The following is a 17,019-nucleotide window of genomic DNA, read 5'->3' as shown; positions in this document are numbered from 1 at the left end:
TAACATGGTAAGATCCTTCCTGGAAGGGACCAGGCCTCCCTTTCAGCCGGTGAGCTGCAGGTTTCCGGTCTGGCTCAGACTTAAACAGGGCGAGGGGTTGTGATTTCCCGCTGCAGCAACCGACATTCATCTTCTGGTCACCGATTCTTGATTTCTCTCTGGTTATTCAAATCAAACCACTCGCCAGCTGCCCATCTATTTAACCTCCCCACCCCCACAAAAACCACACACACACACACACACACACACACACACGCCACGTCCACAGGCCTGCCTGTCACAGATCCCCGGGGCCAAGGCCTTGTGGTTGCCCGGGCAGCAGCGGAGGCCCAGGAGGCCAAGGGGACGTGGCGCAGCGCCAGCGTCTGCTCCGCGGCGGCCGAGCCTTTCCCTCCTGGATGCGATCTGGTAACTGGTTCTAGGTCTGGAGACAGAGGGGCGGTGGGTGGGGCACGGGGCACTGGTTTCAAGCAGGACCAGAGCTTCTCTCCGAGGTGCGCTTCACCCACAAGGGGTCTCGGCGGCGGTCAGGAATCCAAGGTTCGTGGCGTCATCAGAATTGTCCCGAGGGTCACAGTGTTTCCGCACAGCCAGTGTTTATTCGGCAGCTCCACGGGCCACGCCCTCTCAGCCTCCCCTGGGGCGACCACGCTCGGGACCGGCCACGCTCACACGAGGGCTCTCTTCCTCGCCGAAGCCCCAGGGAGACGCAGCGCGCCTGGTCCACTCCGGTTCCCGGCGAAGCCCGTCTTCCCTTAAACACACCCGCCCACGCACTCCTAGGACGCACCACCCGCCCACGTGATTGGTCAGCGTGACCCTTCGCTCACGACAATTGGCCGGCGTGACTCCGCTCAGGACGCTTCTGATTGGCGACGCCGCTTCCTTTTTTTTCCAGCGGCCCCGCCCAGAGCGCGAGCGAGCAGGGGCGGGGCAAGCGAAGACGCGCAGAATTTGGCCTCGGAAAGGGCTCGGGACCAGGTCACGGAGAGAGCCGAGTGGCGCCGCGAGGAGCCGAACAAAGCCGGAGGGGCCCGAGCGCGACCGGAGGGCGCTGGCGGGCCGGAAGCAGAGCCGTGCTCAGCCGGGCCCGCCGAAGAGGCTGAGCGCGCCGGGCGTTGGGCCGGGCCGAGCCCTCGGCATGGCGGCTGAGGGCACTGCGGTGGCTGGAGACGGGACTGTCGGCGGCCGCCTGGCCAAGGACAGCGTGCGGCAGCCTAAGTCCCCGGAAGCGGCCCCGAACCAGCGGCGGTTCTCAGCGCAGTCGCGAGACACCGAGCGCCGAGCCCACCAGTGGTGCCGGGAGTACCTGGGCGGGGCGTGGCGCCGGGTGCGGCCGGAGGAGCTGCGGGTTGACCCCGTGAGGTGGGAGGTCAGGGGTCAGCCCCTGCCAGCGGCGGGCCGGGGCGGGGGCAGGCTCGGGCTCCGAGGATGCCCGGCGGTTCCGCAGCCTCTGCGTGCGGGGCAGGGGAGGACGGGCCGGGCGGGAGCCGGCGGCGGCTGAGCCTCCGGTGTGGTCCGCAGCGGGGGCCTCAGCAACCTGCTCTTCCGCTGCTCGCTGCCGGACCACCTGCCCAGCGTCGGCGAGGAGCCGCGGGAGGTGCTGCTGCGGCTGTACGGGGCCATCCTGCAGGTGAGGCCGGAGCGAGGGCTGCCCCCGGGGCCTGGCAGGTGGCACCGTCCCGCCGAGGCTCAGGGCTGGGACTTGCCGGTTGTGGGCCGAAGCTTGCGCTGTGCTGGGAGCAGGACGCGGACCCTCCGCGCTGCCCAGCCGCTGGCCGTGCGACTCCCGCCCCTCGCTGTCCATCTTCCTCCAGGGGGTGGACTCCTTGGTCCTTGAGAGTGTGATGTTCGCCATCCTTGCGGAGCGGTCCCTGGGGCCCCAGCTCTACGGAGTCTTTCCAGAGGGCCGGCTGGAGCAGTACATCCCAGTACGAGGCACCTCCTTCCCCAGCCCCCAGTCCCTTCCCAGTGTCTGCCCTCGGGTCCCTGACCGCGAGACCCTGACCTCCCCCACTGCCCCATCCCGACCCCCTCCTGCCCCCGCCCCCTCACCACCCTGAGAGGTTCCTGGGTGCAGAGCCTGCCACTGAAAACGCGAGACCTCCGAGAGCCCGTGCTGTCAGCAGCCATCGCCACGAAGATGGCCCGGTTCCATGGCATGGAGATGCCCTTCACCAAGGAGCCCCACTGGCTGTTTGGGACCATGGAGCGGTGAGTCAGGGGCCTCCGCAGGGCTCCTGCACACCTGGCCGGACCCTCAGGCTGGGCTCTGACAAAGTGTCCATGACTCTGTCCAGCTGCCACTTAGTGGGTCAGGTGTCCCAGGGCCTCGCAGGGGCTCTCACAGAACAGGCTTCCAAACATTTGCCAGACAAGCCGGACAGTGACAGGGAAATGGCTGGGACAGCGCGGCCCAGGGTAGACAAGAGAGCCGGTGGAGAGGGACAGTGGAGTGAGTGTATCCTGTTCTTCGGACTTCAGGTACTTAAAGCAGATCCTGGACCTGCCCCCCACTGGCCTCCCCCAGATGAACCTGCTGGAGATGTATAGCCTGAAGGATGAGATGGGCAAGCTCAGGTGAGGGCAGGCAGGACAGGATGGGGAGGGGGCAGAGAGCACAGGAGGTGCTGCCGGGAACCTGCAGTGTCCTCCCCAGGCTTTGCCCGAGGGCCCACGCAGGGGGCTCTGACCCTCCTCTAGTCACTCCTACTCAGACACATGCCCCTGTCCCCTGCAGGAAGTTGCTCGACTCTACCCCATCACCAGTAGTGTTCTGCCACAACGATATCCAGGAAGGTAGGAAACGTCATCTGAGTCTTCCAACCCAAGGTGCAGGGGCCCGAGGGCCCTGGAGTGACCAGTACCCCACTACATCCCCCAGGGAATATCTTGTTGCTCTCAGAGCCAGAAAATGCCGACAGCATCATGCTGATCGACTTCGAGTACAGCAGCTACAACTACAGGTGAGACCCATGGCCTCCCGTGGGTCTGTCCCCACAGAGCCCTGGATCTCAGACCAGGCCTCCGTCTCTGCCTCCCAGCCGCCCAGCAGATTTGGGGACTGAGTGTCCACCTTATTCCCCCAGGGGCTTTGACATCGGGAACCATTTTTGTGAGTGGGTTTATGATTATACTCACGGGGAGTGGCCTTTCTACAAAGCACAGCCTGCAGACTACCCCACGCAGGGACAGCAGGTATGCGGCTGGAGGCTGGGGAGTAGAACTTGGCCTGTGAACAAGGAAGGTGAAGCCTGGATGAAGTGGTGAGAAAGGGGGTTAACGAGGAAGTGCTCCATGCTCCCCACTTCCTGACTCTGGTCTGTTGATCTTAGCTCCGCTTTATTCGCCATTATCTGGCAGAGGCAAAGAAAGGCGAGGTCGTCTCCCCAGAGGAGCAGAGGAAACTGGAAGAAGATTTGCTGGTAGAGGTTAATCGGTGAGGAAAGGTGGCTGGGCGGGGTAGAGCAGGGTTCGAGGAAAGGGGGCCTCTGAGGAGGTAGACGGTGCCAGTGCCAAGTGGGGGTTGGGGAGCAAGGCTGATGGGAGGAGATGGGACAGGGTAGGGGTTCGGGCAGTGGGAGAAGTTGGAGCTCTGGGATTCAGGCGATGCCAAATGTGCTCCCAATCCCCCTGCTCTCCCCACCTCCCTCAGGTATGCTCTGGCGTCCCACTTCTTTTGGGGTCTCTGGTCCATCCTCCAGGCATCCATGTCCACCATAGAATTCGGTTACTTGGTGAGTAGCCCAGGTGGCCAGTTAGGTGGGGGAGGAGGAGTTGCAGAGGCTCTGGTCCTGCCTCAGGGCAGCCCTGGGAGGCTGTGGGCAGATGGGGGCTGTGGGAACTCCTCCCAGGCCTGCTCACCGGTGTGTGGGGTGGTCTCCTCCCCAGGAGTACGCCCAGTCTCGGTTCCAGTTGTACTTCCAGCAGAAGGGGCAGCTGACCAGCCTCCAACCCCCATCCTGACTCTCCACCCCACAGCTGCTTGGATGTTCCCAGAGCCTCCCCTGCAGGACCTTGGGGGGGAGGGGCAAAGAGCAGGAGGCCCTGGGGACCCCCGAGCCTCCAGTGAGATGGGCAAGGAGGGTGATCTCTTCCCCCAGTTTGAGCAGGTCCCCAGGAGCGGGAACCCCTGGGCTGTGTACCTTGAAACAATAAACGAGCTTCTTCCTTCACACCCTCTTCTAGCCCTGTTCAGTCCAGCAAAAAGCACCCACAAGGATGCACACAGACTGACATAGTGACCACAGCTCTGAGCCTCAGTCTCCCCTCCTGAAAAGCATGGCTGTTCAGTGCTCTGGGCTTGAAAGTGGTTCCGGGTCCATTATGCCGATTGGAGGCCCCTCCCTTTTCCCTCGCCCCGGGTCCAGCTTAGAAGTGATAAATCCTCGGAGGAACTGGGCCAGAGACGGGAGTAATGGTGCAAAGAGCGCCCTGGGTGGGGCTGCTCAGCCCTGCGCCCTGGAGATCAGGGCACAGGCCGCACAGCTGACACGGGTGACCTTTCCCCTACATTCGACTATTTTTAGCTCCAATGCCACCCGCTCACGTGAGACCCGGTGCCCCACCCCCCACCCTCCGCCGGGTCCCCAGACCTTTGAGCAATCTTCACCTTGCGGAGAGCTGCCCTCCCACTCCCGGTTTCCGCCATGGAGGGGAGGGTTCTGGTTGCCGCCCCGCATCTGTTTTCTCAACCTAAATTTGGGAGAGGGTGTCAGGTTCCGGGGAGGGCGGGGCGGGGTGGCCGGTCTGAAGGACGCGGGGACACGGGCCAGAGCGACTGGCCCCACACGCAGGCAGGAGTGAACCCGAGCTGTGAGTGGAGTGGGGGGCAACACAGGGGCCCCCCCGACGGCCCAGAGCGCAGTGCGGTGGCGAGGACGCGCCGGGCCCCCTGCGGTCGGGGCTGGGGGCCCCCGGACCACACCGCGCTCCGGAAGACAACGCTGTCCCGGGCACCTCGCCTCCACCCCGAGGCCGCCCTTCACTGCCCTACGGGAGCCTGACGTTTTCAAGGCCTTGACCCCCTTCCTGACTCCTGCGCCGGTGCAGCGGGGCTTGCCCTGAACGCGGGCGCGAGGGTTTGCCGCTGGCCGTTGGCAGGGCTGGGAGGCCGGGGTCGGGCGGGCCTGGGCCGCAGGCTGGGCGACCACTAGCTCGGTGGGGGCGGGGCAGACCTGAGCCCACCCGAAAACCTTTCTGCTCCCTCCCAGGTGACACCCAACCCCCAGGATGGCGGAAGCGCACCAGGCTGTGGCCTTCCAGTTCACTGTGACCCCAGATGGGTTCGACTTCCGGCTCAGTCGGGAGGCCCTGAAACACCTCTACCTGACTGAGATCAACGCCTGGAAGAAACGCCTGATTCGCATCAAGGTGCGCCCAGGTGGTCTCCTGGCCTACTCCGGCCAGCAGGTGCAGAACAGAGCCTTGTAGAGGCGGGGCCAGGTGTCAGCTGCCGCTCTATTGTCAAGGTCCTCCACCCAAGCTTGGCTGGCAGTTCTGCTGAGGAACAGGCTCTAGCAGTGCAGAAACCAGAGGTGTGCTCAAGGTGTGGAGGGGAGACAGGTGTGCAAGAAGTGGCATCAGGCGCTGAGTTAGGGGGTGCTGCAGGTATGGGGGTGGGGAGGAGTGGAAAACCAGACGTGAAGTAGTAAGAACACAGCAGGTGACCAAAGGAGAAAACCCAGGCGAAGACCAGGACCTCACAGGTGCTTGCTTGTTTCTGCTCCACAGAATGGCATCCTTAGGGGTGTGTATCCTGGCAGCCCTACCAGCTGGCTGGCTGTCGTCATGGCAACAGTGGGTTCCTCCTACTGCAATGTGGACATCTCCAACGGGCTGGTCTATTACATCCAAAAACACCTCCCCGAGAGGTGAGGAACGGGGCCACAAAAGAGGCCGGTGAGCCTCAAAGCCAGGGCTCCTCAGCTGGGCAGGCACGGGGCAATAGCCACTAGAGGCTGTGGGAGCAGCCCTCCCCTGGGCCACCATCATCTCAGTCCCTAGTCCGTGTGTGTGTGTGTGTGTGTGTGTGTGTGTTTTGCACTTAGTTGTGAGTGTGCCCAGGAAGGTGCCTCCCCCGAAATGGTTCACAGCGGTGGAGGGTGCAGGGTTAGAATTCCCCTGAGGCTGGCCTCCGTGCACCCCCTGCAGCCCTTTCCCCTCTCCCCTCCTCCGACAGGTATGTCCCCTACCAGACCCCACAGACACGGGCACTGGTCAGCATGGCCATCTTCTCCACGGGGGTCTGGATCGTGGGCATCTTCTTCTTCCGCCAAACCCTGAAGCTGCTGCTCTCCTACCATGGGTGGATGTTTGAGATGCATGGCCAGACCAGCCGCAGCACCAAAGTCTGGGCGGTGAGCAGAAGTGGTGGAGGGCTTCAGGCATCTGGTCTGAGACCTGGGCGCCCCCTTTGGGGTCCTGAGCTGGAGGGGACAGGCAGGGGGCACCGGTGCCTGCACGTGGGTTTGTCCTAGTTCTGAGAGCTTGGGACTCAGCTCCTCAGGTGTTGGCTAGTTTGTTTCCATTCTGTCCCCTGGTTCCCAGCCCAACACACTCTGCTCTGCACCCCCAGGCCTGTGTCCGCCTTCTGTCCAGTGGGCGGCCCATGCTGTATAGCTTTCAGACGTCCCTGCCCAAGCTTCCCGTGCCCAGCGTGCAAGCCACCATTCAACGGGTAAGGGCCTGTGTCTGGAATCATGGTGGGCAGGGTAGGCTGGACTCGGGATTTGTCCCCTTCAAAGAGTGGATTTGGGGCTGGGTCAGAACAGGGTTGGGACAGAAGCAGCCACTGCTGTCTGGCCCCCACACTGACAGTAACCTGGCTCGATAGTACCTGGAGTCTGTGCGGCCCTTGTTGGATGACAAGAAGTATCAGCGCATGGAGATACTAGCCAAGGAATTCCAGGACAAGACTGCCCCCAGGCTGCAGAAGTACCTGGTACTCAAGTCGTGGTGGGCAACTAACTATGTGAGTCCCCTTCTGGGCTTACCCTCACCCCCTTCATATCCTGGCTGCCTCTACCCCAGCCCTAACCTCGCACCCACCCGCAGGTGAGTGACTGGTGGGAAGAATACATCTACCTTCGAGGCAGGAATCCCCTCATGGTGAACAGCAACTATTATGCGATGGTAAGAGGTAGCCACGTGTCCTGAGCCCTGGTGGCCCTTTCCACAGACAAGGGGGGATTCTGGGGTGAGGCCTGAAGGAAAGGGAAGATGGGGGAGGCCCTCGGAGAATAGTCAGGAAGCAACTGAGGGGCGATGGGATACTGAGGGTCCAGAGAATCCAGTAGCCCCTGGCAGGGTCCCTCGGGCTCACTTCGCTGTCCAGCCCAGGCGCCGTCACTTCCTTCCTGGGTTCCCTCAGTGGCCTCCTGGCCGTGGTGCCATTTCCAGGGAGTCCCTTGGACAGGCTTGCGTGGCATCTGTGGATCCAGAGCTGCTGCTCTCCGCACTTGGGAGGCAACATTGGCCCCTATGTTGCAGGACTGGCCCTTGTCCCGCCCCAGCACCGGCCCGTGCACAGCACAGATCACACAGCCATGTGCCCTCAGTGCTCTCCCACTGCCCAGAGCTCACTTTCTAAAAATATGTTCTTATTGGTTTTGGAGAGGAAGGGAGAGGGAGAGAGAGATAGAAACTTAGATGAGAGAGAAACATCAACATCAATAGGCTGCCTCCTGCACACCCTCTACTGGGGATCGAGCCCGCAACCCATGCCCTGACCAGGAATCGAACCTGTGACCTCTTGGTGAATGGGATCATGCTCAACCACTGAGCCACACAGGCTAGGCCACAGCTCATTCTGAGTCGCATGCTGTCCTTCCCTTCCTCCCCACACCTGTCCTCCCAGAAACTCACACACAACTCATCTGTACCTGAGGTTTTAAGCTGTTTATTTTTTGTTTTGTTTTGTTTTTAGTGGTGGGAACCCCTTTCTCAAGGCAAACTAAACAAAACACAAGCAAATAGGTTATGGAAAAACAGCTCAGGTTAGAGCTGGGGCCGAGGAGTAACGGGGTCAGGTGGGCATCTCATCTTTGGCAGGTTCACCTGACAGTCAGCACAGGACGGACTGGGGAAAAGGGACAAGATCCCTCAGGCCACGAGCAAGGAAACCAGGTGGCACTGCACACCTGTCACGCTGCCCCTGCCCTGCAGCCTCGGCTCTCTCTCGCAGGACTTTGTGCTCATCAAGAACACGGACGTGCAGGCTGCCCGCCTGGGAAACATCGTTCACGCCATGATCACATACCGCCGCAAGCTGGACCGCGAGGACATCAAGCCTGTGAGTTGCGTTGGGGTCGAGGGCGGAAGGGAGAGGAGGCCCTCTTAGCCATGCTGTGCCTCCCTCCTAGGTGATGGCACTGGGCATCGTGCCCATGTGCTCCAACCAGATGGAGAGGATGTTCAACACCACGCGGATCCCGGGCAAGGAGACGGGTATGGCCACAGCGTCTGTGGTGAGGCCGTCAGGGAGAGCCCCTTCCCTCCCGGCTATGGGCCGCCACGGCTAGGTCCTGCCACCTGCTTGTCACCAGCTCCCCCGCTGTCTCGGGGTGTAACTGTTAAGATGGCCAGTTTTTTTACCAAAACAAGCCGCCTGCTGCTTACAGGCATGACGCCGGTGCTGGGACCCCGAGTCCCCGCTGCAGGGCTCCCGTGCAGGGCAGGCCTCCTGAGTGAGGAGCACCCAAAGGGGTGCTGCTGCCCTTGACTGACAGGGAGGGCAGCTCGCAGGGTTCGGCGGGGACAGGAGCAGCAGCCTGCGCTTCTGACACTGGGAGTCGGTGTTGTTTCCTCGTCTGTGAAATGCCTCTGGGGACTGTTGTTGGCATAAACGAGAAGCATAGGAGCAGCCAGCACAGGCCCTGGTGGAGGGAGGGAGGGGGGCCCAGACGGAGGCCTGGCTCAGCAGGAGCCACATGGGCCACGGAAGGCTCACGGCGGGTGGGCCCCACCCAGGGCTGCCGGCAGAGAGGTGCTACCTGCCCACGCCCTGGCTCTGTCACAGACGTGCTGCAGCATTTCAACGAAAGCAGGCACGTGGCCGTCTACCACAAGGGCCGCTTTTTCAAGGTGTGGCTCTACGAGGGCTCCAACCTGCTCAAGGGCTCCAACCTGCTCAAGCCCCGGGACCTGGAGCTGCAGTTCCAGAGGATCCTGGACGACCCCTCCCCGCCCCAGCCCGGGGAGGAGCGGCTGGCGGCCCTTACTGCCGGCGGAAGGTATCCCAGTGGCATGTCTTCCTGGGGAGAGGGGCTTGGCCCAGCCACAGCCAGGTCCAGGGTGGGCGGTACCCTGTCTGCGGCCTGAGTGGCCCCACCCCAGGACTTGGAGCCAGAGACATGACCGAGGAAGAGGCGCACCAGGCACAGCATCCTCTGTGCAAACTGCGCCCGCGGTGGTGAGGGCATTGGTGGCAATGGCAGCGGCGTGGCTGCCATAACCTCTAACTGGGGGACAGCGAGGGGGTTGCATAGGGGGCAGGGACACCTTCTGGGACAGCCTGGCAGCCCACCATGCTCAGCTCCAGGTCCAGCCAGGTCCTGGGTGGTGCCCTCGTCCTTGGCCCGACTGGCCCTGTACTCACCCTGCTCTCACACCCCAGAGTGGAGTGGGCACAGGCGCGCCAGACCTTCTTCAGCTCCGGCAAGAACAGGGCTGCTCTGGATGCCATTGAGCGCGCCGCCTTCTTTGTGGTCTTGGACGAGGAGTCTCACAGCTATGACCCCGACAACGAGGCCAGCCTCAGCCTCTACGGCAAGGCCCTGCTGCACGGCAACTGCTACAACAGGTACAGCCCCGCCCTGCTGCCACCAAGCCTCCCCCAGCCTCTGTCGTCACTGCATCTGCTGTTCCCACAGGTGGTTCGACAAGTCCTTCACCCTTGTGGCCTTCAAGAATGCCCAGTTGGGCCTCAACACGGAACACTCATGGGCAGACGCCCCTGTCATGGGGCACCTCTGGGAGGTAACAGGCCAGAGAGGAGTCCTGTGGGGCAGGCTGTGAGGGAGAGCGGGGGACGAGGACGGCTCTGAGCCTGACCTTCTCCCTGCAGTTTGCTCTGGGCACTGACATCTTCCACCTGGGCTACACGGAGACTGGGCACTGCGTGGGCAAACCAAACCTCACACTGACGCCGCCTCAGCGGCTGCAGTGGGACATTCCTGAGCGGGTGCGTAGGCCCAGAAGGGATGGGGACAGGCATGGGAGAGTGACAAGTACCTGGATGCTCTGCAGCCCCTCCCCTCCAGCCCAGCCCCGGTGGGTGTGGCAGAGCTCCCCAGTCCAGATTGGCCACAGGGTGAACGGACATCTGGGGCCAGTGGTGATTAGAGAAGCTGTGAGGGATGAGCCTGGTGTTCACGGGGCACGTGTCAGTACCTCTCAACCCCCGAAGGTGTTGAGAGCCCTGAGACCGCCCAGCACAGCCTCCTGACCCTCCTGTGTCTCTGCAGTGCCAGGCGGCCATTGAGAGCTCCTACCAGGTGGCCAAGGCGCTGGCCGACGACGTGGAGCTGTACTGCTTCCAGTTCTTCCCCTTCGGCAAAGGCCTCATCAAGAAGTGCCGGACCAGCCCCGATGCCTTCGTGCAGATCGCCCTGCAGCTGGCTCACTTCCGGGTAGGGGCCCTTGGGCTGGCACCGTGCAGGCAGCGCCAGGCTCAGCCTGCTAGGCTCACCCCTCCGTGTTTCCCAGGACAAGGGCAAGTTCTGCCTGACCTACGAAGCTTCGATGACCAGACTGTTCCGGGAAGGACGGACCGAGACTGTTCGTTCCTGCACCAACGAGTCCACGGCCTTCGTCAAGGCCATGGTGCAGGGGTCCCACACGGTGAGCCCCCCTGGCCACACAGGGAGGTGGCACCCCCCGCCTCTGCCTCATGCTGCCTAGAGGATCAGGGCTGCTCACTGCTTCCCTTCTGCCCCCCAGAAAGCAGACCTCCAGAATCTCTTCCGGAAAGCCTCAGAGAAGCACCAGAACTTGTACCGCCTGGCCATGACGGGGGCTGGCATCGACAGGCACCTCTTCTGCCTGTACGTGGTCTCCAAGTACCTGGGGGTCAGCTCCCCTTTCCTGGCTGAGGTCAGTTCTGTTGATGGGTGTGTCCCCTGTCCCCTAAGGCCTCCTGGAGGGCTGGGCCAGGCTTCCCGTCCCACACCTCCCAGGCCTGTGGTCCTGGCACTGAGCATGGAGTTGGTGTTGTTGTGAGGGGGATGGACAGACAAACGTGTAGCATGTCAGGGGTGACGGGTGCCCCTGAGGAAAGTGAAGAAGCCTGGGGGAATCAAGCTGGCAGCACGTTCCTGTGGAAGGGACCTCCAGCGTCCAGACAGCGGGAGGGGAGGGCGGAGCCGATGGAGGAACAGGTGGAGGAGGGGAGACAGAGGGGCGGGTGGGGTAGCTATTTTGTGCAGATGTTGTGATGGTGAGAACTGATCAGGGTGGGGCAGTGGTCAGGGAGGTCCTGCACCGTGTTCCTCCTGCTTTCTCAGCCAGGACAGTGCCTGGCTCCTGCAGGTGCTCAGACACCACCTGTCAGCAGGTGTGCACTGAGAACAGGTCTCTAAGGCTGCAGCCTCCCGTTGCAGGTGCTCTCTGAACCCTGGCGCCTCTCCACCAGCCAGACTGCTCAATTCCAGATCGGCATGTTTGACCCAAAAAAGTACCCCAATCATCTGGGCGCTGGTGGCGGCTTTGGCCCCGTAAGTGACTTTGAAGGGGGATGAGTGGATAGGACGGGGCCCAGGGGTTTCAGTGGGGATTGCAGGGCCTCAAGGTCAGACCAGAGCAGGAACACAGCCGTGGCCCTGCCCTGCGTGGAAACAGGTGCCTGAGACCCCTCTGGAGCAGGACCGCGCCAGGCCGGCTTCCCTTCTGCGTACAGCTCTCCGCTGAGACGCTCACTGGGCTAGTCAGTCAGGGTTCCAGAGACACCCCCGGAGTGAGGCGGTGACCTGGAGCCTCCTGAGGGAAGCTGAGATCCTGGATGGGGGGCTGGGGGAGGGAGGGGACACTCTTTGGTTTTCACACTGTTTCCTAAGTGTGGTCCTGACCTCAGGAAAAGTGAAAATGCAGCATCTGGTGTGGGGCCCTCCTGGGGATCTTGTGGGGATTCCCAGGCAGCCTCAGCTCGGCCTCGGATGCTCCAGTCTAGTTACCTCTTCTTCACCCGGTGCTGCCTCAGGTGGCGGATGACGGCTATGGGGTTTCCTACATGATCGCGGGTGAGAACACCATCTTCTTCCACATCTCCAGCAAGTTCTCCAGCTCAGAGACGGTGAGTCTCCTGCTCCCACTCAGCCCTGAGGAGGGGGCACCACCCTGGGCCCTGCCTGGCTGGGGAGAGTCCTCTTTGGTAGGGACAGAGGGCAGGGACTCGCCTGGAGCTGGGTCTGAGTCTTGGCTCCCACAGAACGCCCAGCGCTTTGGGAACCACATCCGCCAAGCTCTGCTGGACATCGCTGATCTTTTCAAAGTGTCCAAGGCTGACAGCTGAGGGCTGGGGAAGTGCCAGCTGCCCTTCCGTCCCCACGTGTGGAGGAGTGGGCCTGTGGTCAGCTTGCAGGCCCCAGGGGTGGCCATGCACAGGGGCCCAGGCTCCAAGGACAGCTCTGGCAGCGGGCGTTCCCCAGGCAGACACTGCTCCCTGAGGACCCACCGGGTGGAGGTGGGGTTGGTTCGAGCAGGGAGGGACTTCTGATTTTTTCTTGCTAGATACTAATAAAGATAAGGCTGTGGGATCCTCCCTGAGCCTTTAGGTTCCTGTGTTTTGTGTGGGAACTAGGAGGCTCTCCCCTGCCCCAGCTCAGGCCAGAGAGGTGGCAAGGGAGGGGCTGAGGCTGGGAGACTGAATGGCTTTGACCTGCTTGGAAATGTGTGTCTCTGCTGAGGTCACTGTCCACACCCTCTATGTGCACTTGGAATAAATTATGGCTTCAGAACTTTCACCTGTTCCCTGAGTTCACTTCTGTTTGTCTGCTGGGGAGTGGGGCCGCCTGCTTCCTCTGCACAGGCGTGCCTCCACAACCCTCTGCACCCCTCTGACTTCGAGCACAGCCCCGTGGGGCCTCGGCCTCCCCTCGGTGCTGCAGCCAGGCCTGAGGTCAGGGGTCAGGGGGTCATGCCCATGAGGCACACAGGATAGTCTGCAGCAACATATGCGGCTTGCCTCAGGTCAGCTTCTCTATTAAAGCAACATTAAAAATAAACAAAAAATAATTTTTATGGAAAGTACAAGTAGCCCTGGCTGGGTGGCTCCGTTGGTTAGGATGTTGTCCCAGGACAGCAAGGTTACGGGTTGGATCTCTGGTCAGGGAACATATAAGAAGCCACCAATGAGTGCGTAGATAGATAAGTGGAAAAACAAATTGATGTTTCTCTCTCTCAAAAAATCATAAATTACATAAAAAAGAGCAAGTATAAGTAGGCACTCCATTACTATTGCTGCATGCTTGAGTGAATCCGAATGTCAGCACTCTGTAGGTGCTAAAAACCCACAGTGAATTAGGTATAGTCCTGGGCCTTCTCTGATGAACCCAGTGTCTCTGGAACACCCGCCACCAACTTGGCTCTGTGCTGGGGATTCAGTGGTGAACAGGGCACCACCTACCCCCGTGGAATTCACCGCTAGGTGAGGCAGGCATGGGTCAGGGGATGGAGTGGCTGGCAGGGAGACCAGGGGGCTTTTGGAATAATCCATGTAGCAGGTGCTTGCTGAGTACCACAGTGTGCTAGGCACTGAGCTACAGCAGTGAGCAAAATACAGAAAGTACCCCTCCCTGTGGGGCTTAGTCTAGTAATAGTAAGGAGACAGGCAGTCACCAAGAAGGATAAGTTACATAACAAGTCAGAGAGTAGTAAGTGCTAAAGAGAAAAGTAAGTAAGGGGATGGGAGCAATGGGGTAGGGGGACAAGTGGCAAAGGCAAGGAGATGAGGGCACGATCCATGTAGGTACTGAGGGCAGAGATTCCTAGCTGCGGGGACAGCAGGAGCCAGGGCTCCCAGGTGGGTGGTGCCTGCTACAATAGAGAGGCAATACTGGAGGCTGTGGCTGGGGTGGAGTGGGGAGGGAAGAGCAGGAGGGGACAGGTGGAGTGGGCAATCAAGGGGCTCGTAGGCTGGACTCCAGCTTCCTTGAATGATGGGGGAAGCCGCTGCGGTTAGAGCAGAGGTGACATAATCAGTCCTAAATTTTAATGGGAATTTCTCTGGCTAATGGGGATATTAGAACAAAGTGGGGTGCAGTAAGGATAAGAAGCAAGGACTCTCAGAGGGTACTGCTCATGGTGGCGGCAGAGTTGGGAGAAATGACAGAACTCAAACGAACTGAGGATCAGGAAGCCAAGACCATCAAAGGTAAGACTGATAAATCTGATAGGGTGACATTGAAGATAATTCATGTTTTCTCTTTTGGGTAATTGGATGATTAAATGAGGTTCTTTAAATGTTGAATTTGACATGTCTATAAGAAATATTGGCTCAGTGGATAGAGCATCAGCCTTCGGACTGAAGGGCACCAGGTTCGATTCCGGTCAAGGGCATGTACCTTGGTTTCGGGTACATCCCCAGTAGTGGGTGTGCAGGAGGCAGCTGATGGATGTTTCTCTCTCATTGATGTTTCTCTCTATCCTTCTCCCTTCCTCTCTGTAAAAAATCAATAAAAAAAAATATTTTTAAAAAAGAAATATTCATGGATTCTTGAAAAATAAAGTAAAAGCTAAGGAAATCACCCTGGCCAGTTTTTCCCAGTGGTTAGAGCGTTGGCCCAAAGACTAAAGGGTCTCTCGATTCCGAGTTAAGGGCATGTACCTCGGTTGCAGGTTTGATCACAATCCCGGTCCCTCACATCAATGTTTCCCCCCTCTCTTTCTCTCTCTCTTCCTCTTCCCTCCCTTTCATTTTTCTCTCTAAAAATCAATGGAAAAAATATCCTCAGGTTAGGATTAAAAATAAATAAAATATTTTTAAAAGCTAACATCTAGGCTCCTGGTAACAGCTTTGAAGGAAGTTAAAACCCTGAAAGCGCATGGGAGGACCCCAGGGCAGAGGCTCCTAACCTCTTGGGAGTCTCCCTGAGAGGTTTATAAAAGTACACCTGTGCTCACAAAATGTTACCTTCCATAGCAGAGCTTTGTTCCCAGACCTCTGCCTCTCCGGTGCCTGTGTAACCTACCCTGGGGAGGTGTCCATTTGGGTGGGCTTCTGGGCACATCAGCTTGCCCAGCCCTGGGAGAGCAGCAGTGAGCAGAGTTTTTATCAGCTGGCTTTTAATTAATGTTAAAATTCAGCCAAAGTTATCTGACCTGTTCTGGGTTAAAATAAGAAAAACCACTGTGCACAACTAGGGTATAAACCTCTGGTGAGCACCCATCAGACCCAAACAAGCTCCTTGTGCCCCATGGTTTTGCAGATCTGTACTAGTTAAGGCTAATCACAACAGATACACCCTGAAATCTCAATAGAAGTTTAATTCCTGCTCAGTTGGCTGAGACAGACTCTGCTCCAGACATTATTCAAAGGCATGTGCTGACAGAGCCCTCCCTGACTTCCTCAGGTCACTCCCAAGTTGCCTTGGGCTCAACCTCTAGCAGGTATATAGGGCGAGACAGAGGATCACTCATGGGAGGCTTTTATGGACCTGGCCTGGGTGACACAAAGCACTTCCATCTACCTCCCTCTAACCAGGACTCACATTGCAAGGGAGGCTGGGAAATACAGTCTAGCTGTGTGCCCAGGATATAAAGGAAACATTTGGTGAACAGTTACCAGTTTCAGAAGCACAAGGGCATGGGCAGATCACACTGGCATCTCTGGGCGTCCTGAGAGCCCATCCTGGGCCTGGGTTCCACAGGGTGTTTGAGACAGTCCACCTCCCTCTGCTGGGCAGGGTACTCCAGGCCCCTCACATCCCAGCCCAACTGATCTCTGAGTCTCCCCTGTGACTCCCCAAGAACCCTGAGCCCAACATACTCTCCACTAAAGTTGGCCTTTCCTTCACTGAACCGTCTGCCCGGAATCCTGTGCCCTTCCTCAGCCTGGTAAACTCCTCCTCCTGAAGCCGCCTTCATTGCGCTATTCCTGATTCATGTTTCTCTGGGCAGTCTAAGCAAGTATGCAGGGTGGCTCACAGGTGGGAAGGGACAGGAAGGTGGCAGCTTGAGGAGGGTGTATGGCCCAGGCAGCAGACTCCTCAATAGATAGGCAAGGACTCATTCTGTGCCCAGGCGATCTAGCTCAACTCTAGTTGTTTTTTCTGCTCTGCAATCAGTCTGCTAAGGATCGGCATTCCTGAGAGAAAACTCAGTGGGTCCCAGTTTAGGAATTTCAAACACAAGCTGTTTACGAGGTTGACAATCTTCCAAATGGGCTTCTCTCCCCCACTTCCCCATCTCAGCCAGTGGCATCACCCTAACCAGTAACCAGTTCCTTCCTTCCTTCTGAACTTGCCACATTACAAACCGTCAAGTGTGCTTTCTAAATGGCTTTACTTCCTTCCACCGTGACCACCACCTGCCCTGTCCACATCTCCATCATTACTCATCCAAACATCAGCAACAGCCAACTCCCTCTCTGGCCTCCCTCCAGCAGCCAGAGAGGCCCCTTCACCACGTCACCGCTCCGCCTACCACCCTTCTAAGGTGTCCATCCCCGTCCACAGACTGAGCTCCCTGGACTGGCTTACAGAGGCCCGAGCGGTCTCTCTGGCCTCCTCCCGACCACAGCCCCGTGCGCAGCCTCTCGAAGGGCAGGCAGGGCCTCTCTCTCCGGTCCCTGCTCGGTGGTTTGTGCTGCCACCGCCTGGAGGCCAGCGGCACCTCGCAGACCTGGTTTGGAAGCTTTGCTCTCTCCGCTGCATGTCCTGGTACCTGGGCCCTGCCTGCCTCATCTCCCCGAGCCTCGGCTTCCTCTTCCGTTAAGACAGATGCAGCAATGACGATGTGGTGGTTGTGAAGACTGTCGATATTCAGGCTTCCAGCTATTCGTTGAACAGATGTTTATGAGCGCCT

General features: G+C 59.5%; 2 protein-coding genes across 3 annotated transcripts; both read left to right on the top strand.

Annotated features, from left to right (window-relative positions):
- Window positions 1-980: 980 nt before the first annotated feature.
- On the top strand, window positions 981-4,175 carry CHKB (choline kinase beta). The gene is made up of 11 exons (XM_070411372.1): window positions 981-1,365; window positions 1,525-1,633; window positions 1,818-1,931; window positions 2,081-2,214; window positions 2,485-2,580; window positions 2,741-2,799; window positions 2,885-2,966; window positions 3,090-3,198; window positions 3,336-3,439; window positions 3,656-3,737; window positions 3,892-4,175. The coding sequence occupies exons 1-11, from the start codon at window positions 1,142-1,144 to the stop codon at window positions 3,964-3,966; spliced, it is 1,188 nt and encodes a 395-aa protein (XP_070267473.1). The 5' UTR covers window positions 981-1,141; the 3' UTR covers window positions 3,967-4,175.
- A 395-nt stretch (window positions 4,176-4,570) lies between these two features.
- Window positions 4,571-12,959, top strand: CPT1B (carnitine palmitoyltransferase 1B). Of its 2 annotated transcripts, XM_070411371.1 has the most exons (19): window positions 4,571-4,815; window positions 5,214-5,373; window positions 5,734-5,873; window positions 6,182-6,359; window positions 6,578-6,679; window positions 6,836-6,973; window positions 7,057-7,134; window positions 8,186-8,293; window positions 8,364-8,448; window positions 9,020-9,233; window positions 9,617-9,802; window positions 9,873-9,978; window positions 10,067-10,183; window positions 10,467-10,631; window positions 10,708-10,842; window positions 10,942-11,094; window positions 11,601-11,714; window positions 12,197-12,289; window positions 12,425-12,959. In XM_070411371.1, exons 2-19 carry the CDS (start codon window positions 5,233-5,235, stop codon window positions 12,506-12,508), a joined length of 2,337 nt encoding a protein of 778 aa, XP_070267472.1. In that variant the 5' UTR covers window positions 4,571-4,815; window positions 5,214-5,232; the 3' UTR covers window positions 12,509-12,959. The 2 variants fall into 2 exon arrangements, with proteins under 2 accessions (XP_070267472.1, XP_070267471.1); XM_070411370.1 differs by having other exon boundaries at window positions 4,588-5,373.
- Window positions 12,960-17,019: the final 4,060 nt, after the last annotated feature.

Source organism: Myotis yumanensis, unplaced genomic scaffold (genome assembly GCF_028538775.1).
Source record: "Myotis yumanensis isolate MYYU_CA2020_CCGP unplaced genomic scaffold, mMyoYum1.0.hap1 SCAF_3, whole genome shotgun sequence".
Lineage (NCBI taxonomy): Eukaryota > Metazoa > Chordata > Mammalia > Chiroptera > Vespertilionidae > Myotis > Myotis yumanensis.
Note: the sequence above shows the minus strand (reverse complement) of the source record. Positions and strands in the feature narration are given on the sequence as shown.

Excerpts from the sequence above, each read along its gene's own strand:
- CHKB (XM_070411372.1), top strand. The coding sequence starts at position 1,142 with ATGGCGGCTGAGGGCACTGCGGTGGCTGGAGACGGGACTGTCGGCGGC. Across the intron at positions 2,967-3,089 it reads TACAGCAGCTACAACTACAG|GGGCTTTGACATCGGGAACC; the intron begins GTGAGACCCATG and ends TTATTCCCCCAG. Across the intron at positions 3,738-3,891 it reads CCATAGAATTCGGTTACTTG|GAGTACGCCCAGTCTCGGTT; the intron begins GTGAGTAGCCCA and ends TCTCCTCCCCAG.
- CPT1B (XM_070411371.1), top strand. The coding sequence starts at position 5,233 with ATGGCGGAAGCGCACCAGGCTGTGGCCTTCCAGTTCACTGTGACCCCA. Across the intron at positions 8,449-9,019 it reads GATCCCGGGCAAGGAGACGG|ACGTGCTGCAGCATTTCAAC; the intron begins GTATGGCCACAG and ends GCTCTGTCACAG. Across the intron at positions 11,715-12,196 it reads CTGGTGGCGGCTTTGGCCCC|GTGGCGGATGACGGCTATGG; the intron begins GTAAGTGACTTT and ends GTGCTGCCTCAG.